The 8,493-nt window shown below is 36.4% G+C and overlaps 1 protein-coding gene across 5 annotated transcripts in view; it reads right to left on the minus strand.

Annotated features, from left to right (window-relative positions):
- LOC123711327 (trithorax group protein osa) overlaps positions 1–698 on the minus strand; it is a 70,468-nt gene extending 69,770 nt beyond the window's left edge. For all 5 annotated transcript variants that reach the window (XM_045663852.1, XM_045663849.1, XM_045663848.1 and 2 more), the window contains exon 1: positions 388–698. In XM_045663852.1, the coding sequence (XP_045519808.1) occupies positions 388–422 (35 nt within the window). In that variant the 5' untranslated portion in view covers positions 423–698. The remainder of the gene's footprint in view (positions 1–387) is intronic.
- Positions 699–8,493: the final 7,795 nt, after the last annotated feature.

Here is an 8,493-nt window from a genome sequence, read left to right on the forward strand (position 1 = left end):
ATGGCAATGTCCGATTGCCATTCATGCAGTAAACGCGGTCGCAGCACTGGCGAGCGCCAGTGGCGAGTGGCGCGGCGCTGCGGAGGCGGAGGAGTCACGCTCGGTCGCCGCCGAGATCGCTATCGGCGGCGGCGCCCTGCCGCCCTGCGACCGCCGTGTCCTCGCCTAGCGCTCGCGGACGATCCGACCGCTCCGAAATGGCGCAACGATGCGGAGGCCGTGACGCCGCACGCCCGAGAGAATGGCGACTTTGCGATATAACGAGAAATGAACGCAAGGGACGTTTCGCAACCTCGATGGATTTTACTTTGACCAAAATAATCCACCGCCTGACGACGCGGGCGTTTGTGTAATGGCTCAAGGATATCCAGAGCGCATGATACTCACTGCCTAGCCGTTCGCAGCGGGTCAGCGGCGTCCATGGCGCGCCCAGGCCCTGGCCGCAGCCAGGCTCCGGGCAAACGGCCTAGCGACGCAACACACTATGATCTCACTTAAAACACGCCGAGATACACCGTCGCACCATCTCGGCGATACAACACATCGACCGCGACGTTTTAATACGCGTATAAACACTCCGCGAACGGTGTTTTGTTACATCGGTTGAGTTTTCTTTGAAAAATCAATATACATTTTCCCTGAGTTAGATACGAGCGAGTCGATGTCCAGCGCAGGTTACGTGCGTGAAGTTTGCAAGCTTTTTTAGCGCACCGGTGTTACCAACATTTTTTTGCCCATTTTTTGTATGGCTGTTGTGATTTTTTTTGTGATTCGTGCCGAGCTTCACACTAGTTCGAATGGATTGGGTGTTCCCCAAAACTCGCATGCGCGGATGTCAGCGCCATCTACTGTGTAGGATCACAAAGGCGGTAATTTCAAGTAATTTATTTCAACTGATAACTCGAGTTTTGTAAAGAACTATCATGACTAATGCAGATTTATTGATAAGTGTAATGGTAGAGTAAAATGTAATAGATATTTTTTATTTAAAGTGATTTATTTTTCTTTTAGGATTGCGATGAAATAATGAAACTAACATTTTTTACTATCTTTATTTGTCAATATAAATATTTTATAGCTTTAAAACTCATAAGTTAACCTTGTGACACATGAAATCATAAGTAATTATTACAATAAATAATTTATCAAACTATTGAGCTTCAGAAGATCGTTGTTCAGATGCAAATGCGATTCAGGGTTAAGTTGGAGGAGTTGAATCTCACTTTAAACATAAAAAGTGAAGAGATCACACCTCCACTTAATCCTTTACGCAATTTCTTGTTCATGTCTTCTACTGCTGATGTGTCATGACGTATGTGGGCTCACATATGAGCTGGAAAGATAGATCTGGCAGCATTAAGCAAACTGTCAAGATCCCCTGTCCAACTCAGATATGTAGCCGTAAAATCCGTCGACTCGCGTGTCCTGCAACAAACAATAATTAAATGTAAAATATTATGTGATGGTCGTGTATTAATTCCGTGTGATAATCAGAGTGCGCGCGCGCGTTATGTAGCTAGCGTGCTATCACCGCTCGAAAAGGTGCGGCGTACGTTCAGATAAGAGCTCTTTTCCCGTCACGTTGACTATTCTAAATACCACTATTCATTTTCATAAAATGTGATTATTAGCGGCATTCATGAATTAAGGAAATACATGTGCCATGTGGCGCAATTACGTAAATATGTATATGGCACTTTTCGAGCTACTTACGTGTCGATGATAAAAATAGAATAAAACAAAATGGAGCACAGACTGATTACAATCACACGGAAAATTTACACTAGAAATTACCATTCAGAACACTGAAGTCAATATTAATCACAGCTCAAACTTCGATAGAGAGTCGATCAATCGATGGTCCCATATTTATACACTCGATCATATCTTCAGATACGATATCAGGGAATTGCCACGAGGTACAAACGTCCACCATGATTATGATAAGATTGGACGGTTCGTGGAATCGATTGGTCTTTACTGCTGATATCAGGGACGCAAACACTTTACTCCACCAATAGGCAAGGCCTTGATAAGTTCAGGACTCGAAGGTGTCAGCCGTCCGGGGCCGATGGCACCAGCTATCTGCATAGAACCACACTATGACTAGTTGTTTACAATGGAGATACACGTTTATTACGTTATATCTCGGCAATAGATAATTATATTTTCTCGTCTACGTGATATAGGGATTAGGTGTTGGTCTGAAATATTAATTATTAATTTCAGTCGACTCAAGTTGAAATATATTAGCTGGTTTTCGTGAATTTTATTTCAATATATATTGAGGATTATAATTGAGTTATCATATCTTTCAATCATAATGGAATTATGATTATCATATCTAACAAATTAGAACCAAGCAGCTATTTTAAGGTGTAAAAATAAAATTTCCTACTAAGAGATATATAATTTTGGTATTATTATTAGAATAGTGTACGTGGAAGAATTTCGACATGACAGATAAGGTGCCTATCAAATGGTGTCATTTGATAAGAGTTTAGGTGTGCTTTCTGGAACAGATACAGGTGTAATTCAAATCATTTTAATTCTTCAAGCCGATATTATTTCAATATTACGCTGAAGAGTTTATCGACGCTAATTCTTAGGGCCAGCCCAAACTAGATTGCGATAGGAAAATGCTCAATGACTTTCTTATCTTCTTCTTTTTTCTTTTCTTTTGTAATAGTCAATTTGGCAAAGGAAGCTTTAGGTTATACAACATCACGGTAATACTGAATTAATGAGAGTGTAAAGCCAGGGCCTAACATATCTATATAATTTCATCATAGAAGCAGTAATGGGCCCGCTGGATTGTTTCCCTTACTAAGACATATTAGAGTATTATTTAATATTTATATAAATATTTTTTTATTACTTATTCATGGTTTTATCATTACGCCATGTTTTTCATTTCTTTATCGATATTATAAAATGTATATGTATGAGAAACACAAGTCAAATTATAATGACAATAAATGTTGTTGTTATCAGAAATAAGCAGTTTTTCTGCTGGTACAAGAATTTTCAAAATAGTAGGTCTGTACTACATCCAAACCTTCAATAATTGAATACAGGAATATGTATAGATAAGATTGTATTACGTGGGCCTATTATCAAAACGCAATATCTTATATAAAAAAATCAGAATAAATAAAATGTTTTGTTTTTGTAGTTTTTTAAATCCATATATCGTAAGTCTATCTTTAAAACACACATATACAGTATTTACTTTATTCTTAACCCACATAATAATAATAATAATGTTTGGTTTCTGTGGTGTTGATTAATACGTACTTTTGAGACGTATATTATTAATAATAATGGATTTAATTTACCTTCTTGACTACAACATTTTATCCACGTTAAGTCACAATTTAAATATATAACAAGAAAATATGTTTACCTATGACTCACTCGCTCGTTTTTTAGACTTAGTAATTACTAATAAAACATATATATTAATCAACTTTTATATAAAGCAATACATAAACGAGAAATAGAGCATCTATTAATGGCTGTAAACGAAAATTGTCCGTAGGCTATGAGTGGGTGAAGAGTGAAAGGTATGGAGTAATATCTGGGGCCGCGATAACTTCGAGGGCGGGGGGAAAAGGGGGGGAAATAGGGGGATAGGGGGCACAGCGCGGCCGTGAACTGGAACTTCGAAAACTTCTGTATTGTGTTTACATTGAACTTTGTTATGTGGGTTAAAGTTAAGCCGGAGTTCGTATGTGCCGTTTCACTGAATTACAAAGTTGACTCGCAAGTTTCCCTATCGATTTTCATCTTATGTTTATCAAATGTTTCAAGGTTCTTCGGGCATGTGTATGTCTGACAACTTTTGGGTCATAATATGCAATTTATGCTTGAATTAGAAGTCATATATGGGGTCGGGTTTCTTGGTAAGTCGTCTTGTAATAATAGTGACCTCTGGTCTGGATCGATTACTGCGTGATGGGCTATTGGTAGGTTGAAAGTTCAAACGTTTTAGAAAGTTTAAATTCTGGGTGTGGGTTCAATTACCAGTCCACAAATAAAAAGCATATTTGTTCTCCGTGTCTGGTGGTAGGGAGTGTTGACGCTTCCTCTCTGTTGGCGGATATACCTAGTCTGGCCATAAATACTGTTCAACTTTTTAATTATTTTGAATTTGGAACACGTATATAATTGTAAAAACTTTTTTCGAATTTGCCCCATTCAAAAATATTCGCAAATCACAATATGAAATGGGGTGTTGAAGAAAATAGGATTGCAGTGATCACCTTGTACCTTGCGCTATGGAGCCGTCATATTCCAGACACATCAAAAGCTTGGTATCAGCTGTATGTTCGTATATAGTACTATGAACAGATACGAGAGCACTTCGTCCGTCGAAGACCAGAAAATATCGACGCGGCCGCGTGCTGTTAAAACTACAAAGGTTGCTGCTATTAAAGCCAGAATTCGGAAACCTCATTAGGAAGCAAAAATCTTATCGCAAGAAATGAAGATCCCCGTTAGACCTGTAGTTTATTATAAAACAAGACCTGAAGCTCGGTGCTCATCGTCGATATACAAGACATGCCCTAAATCACACTACAATAAGCAAAATGATAAAGTGTACGCTCACAGTTCTAAAGAAGCTACTTAAGTGGTCGGTAAGGCACAACGTGGTCACTATCCTGCGTCAGTAATGGCTTGGAGGGGCGGGTTTAAATCAAAATCAAAAGCCAAAAGTATTTCGAATAGAATATTCTCTATTTTTTTCTTAGACTTTAATAAATATGCATGTTTTTTTGTTGAAAAAAATGCATTTTCATTTGTAACAGAAGTTATGGCTGGACTATGTAGTTATTTTACCGCAAAGACCTATGTAGGAAACCAAAGACGGTGTGTCTTTCTTTGTCAGCCTTGTTCCTGAGCCCTTTAGATAAAATCCCTAAGGACGCTTAACATAGTAGGATAAGCTGGCCATGACCATTTTTTGAGGGTAAATGTAGTACACACGATATTAATTTAGGACTTAGATTATAAGACTTACATTTACGTCATTGCTTAAGGGATTGGAAGTGTAATTCTTGTGACGTTGGTTTTTAGTATTTTGAATTAAATAACTATCTGGATTTAACTGAATTAGTTAACAAAAATTACTAATACATTAATTCATCTATGTATGCTATTATATGATGAAAAGAGATGGATGAATACATTTTTGTCCTTTTTTTACTGGTACAATTAAGAAAAACTCGTTTCAACATTATTGGGTCAATTTTAATGAGTTTCGTTAGAAATTTGACCTGAAACAAAAGCCTACATTATCTTATTTCTTTTTTAATAACTAGACCATAGTATATGGGTTGCGTCCAAATCACTAGAACGATCTTGATGATATTTCAGTTGCGTTAATATAAGGAACTACTGATTCCAATGAAAATATGTGGAACCAGCTGCCCACTGAAGTAGTTCCGAAGCAATTCTATTTAGGGTCTTTCAAGAATAGAGCGTACCAATTCTTAAAAGACCGGCAACGCATTCGCGAGCTCTCTGACATTAAGAGTGTCCATGAGCGGCAGTATCACTTAACATCAGGTCTGCCAACTGCCCGTTTGCCTCCTGTACCATATTCTTTGTTTTTTGGTGTATTTTTGACGCATATGACGCAAACTTGCGAAATTAACTATTATAGTTACTACAGTGTTGTTTTGAACTCAACATAGATTTGTATGTGACCTCGCTACCCCCAAAGGCCGTCTGTAACCAATAATACAACACACACTTATTATTTTAAGCCAAAGCGAAACATAATACCTTGTAATGTAATCAATTTTAAGGAAATAATTTGGACACAGTCACGTGTACATAGAATTGCAAGAATATATTAACTTCCACCAGCTATACATTATTTCCCTGTTAAAAATAAATAAATCTATCTTAGATAGGACTGCCCTATTTCGTAGGACCACTAAAAAATACCCACTATCTGCCAGCAGAAGTTCTCAGTTCTCAGTTTTTACTTAATAATTGTATACTAACCTCAATGACAATGCAATGCTAACTCGTGGCCAGACTAGTAGAACAGTAAACTATGGACATGAATTGTATTCTAACTAGAACCTTTGCCATAAAGAAAATTTAAATTAGAGAATGTCGTATATCTGGGACACGTTTTGCTTCATCAACGATATGACTTGATGCAGCTTATAATGCCGGCCAAAAATTCATGGTAGGAAGAAGTCGTGGTTACGTAAGGGAGTGGTACATCTGCCAACTGTTTAGACTAGCACAAGATACCCGGCAATTCAAGTTGCACAGCCAACCTTTAGTTATAAGTGGCACCTGAAGAAGGGCGTTGAGAAGACAATGATTATAGAGGATAATTAACTTAGAAGTCCTAGTGCATCATTTTCAATCGTTGAATCTAACAAAAGTTACTTACACTGGAAAACTCAGTTGGATTCGGTTTAATGAAGTAATGTGTAATTATAATTATATCACTATAACTAAACTATTTAAGACAATTGCCAGACAACAATGTTACATATATAATGTCTTATAATTGTCTGTATAAATAATTATTTTATATAACAGCGCTTCAAGGGCATTATTGAAACTTAAAGAACGGAATGTAATCATTTCATTTATTATAATTTATAAAGAATGTTAAAGCGTTTCGCTGTTCATCTGACCCACCCTCTTCTATATATCCCCGAAGACATATATATGTTATCAATACTTTTTACAAACTACGGATCATTGGTCTCAAAAAGTATACATGGCAGTTGGCACATAAGTAAGTTAAATGATAGGTTATAGTAAGAAATTACTTGAAAATACATTCCAAAACATATGGAAAACTGAAATTACAAATAATTATAAACAAAAAAATCGAGACCCCTTCAGCAAACAAATTGGAATCACTGTTACTACCATCCTCATGAATCATTCTAGATATTGCAGAAAAAAATTCAGTGCAGGTTTGAGTTTATCACTAACTTACAGACATGTAGACGCAGTGGATGATTTGTTTTTATATAATATTACTTTTTTGTTTTTATATTATCAAATTCTACAATGTTTCTCTAGAATCATCAAGTACATCTTTAAGGCATCGTTTGTAAAAAACATTTAAACAAAAAGTCGTTAATATTTGGGGTTAATGTAATATAGCATATCACCTATGAGCAGTGCTGGCCTGCTTGGAATTGGCTGCAGCGTACGATTCTCATCCCTGCATTTAACATTCGCTCGAACTGTGAAATTACAGTTAAATCTAAATGTTAAATCGTGAGGAAACCGGCTTGCATTAGACCCAAAAAGTCGACGACCTGTGTCAAACCCAAGAGGCTGATCACCTACTTGCCTGTTATAAAAGGTGATCATGAAATAGATACATAAATCTAAGATCCAGACCTAAAAAAGATGCAGCACCAATGATTTATTTTATTTAGGTTTTTACACACTCACAAATATAGCTTGGTTTGGCTGTGGTGGCTTTCTATTGGTAAGTGTCAAATTCGGTTCAGTAGATCCAGAGAATATTCTCTACCTTAAGTCTACCTCTTTATAATTTTAGTATATATAAATAGGAAAATAGTTCCTTATACGTACCTACGTTAGCAGAAGTAAGAGTGAGATTCAAAAATGAAAGTTCGCTAACCTGACTCCCGGAGGTCAATCCAATACATTTTAAAAGTACAGTCAGACATAGATGCCCAGAAGTAGTGATAAATTGTTCCAGGCTCGGTATTGTATAAATCTTAGACGATTTAGTGGTTTCTTCTGGTTGGATCCATCTTCAGTGTTAACATTGACGATAAACACAATCGCAAAGATAAGAGTGATTGAAGATGTGTTTAAAATTTCGTCGAACATAAACTATGAAATATATCTAAATATCATTGTAAAATATAATAAAAACACGCTTAATCGTTTTGTTTTTTTTTAATTTTACTGGAGGCAGACGGGCAAGAGGCTCACTTGATGTTAAGTCATACCGCCGCCCATGGACACTAGTACTGCCAGAAGTCTCACAAGCGCCTTTTAAAAATCGTGTTTAGTGTCTGATGTAAAAGTTTTCATTCGAAACAAAGCATCAAAAAACAATCCTTCTATAATATCCGTAAAATATAAAGTATTAATGTTCTTATAATAATAGTATGAATTAACAGTTCATCGTGTTGGCTCAGAAACCACACAGAAATGGTACTGGACCCCAGATCAACATATAAGCTCAATACAAAGCTAAGATTGGTGTCAAAGAATATAATCTACTAGTTACTAGCTGATAGGGGCCACGCCTGTACCTATTTTTCACTGTTATCAAATGGTATCTGATAAAATTCACACGAAACGTTCTAGTGCAAGACAAATTGTACTAAATAACAAATTACTTTTAAGCTAACATGTAATTCTGATAAAGGTCTGCTATACTATTAAATGTAAACAAAATTTGGAATAATATTTTTTTTCGTACATCTTACAGTGTTTCTAACATAACATACTTTTGGACTT

The sequence above is a fragment of the Pieris brassicae genome, chromosome 6 (assembly GCF_905147105.1).
Source record: "Pieris brassicae chromosome 6, ilPieBrab1.1, whole genome shotgun sequence".
NCBI lineage: Eukaryota > Metazoa > Arthropoda > Insecta > Lepidoptera > Pieridae > Pieris > Pieris brassicae.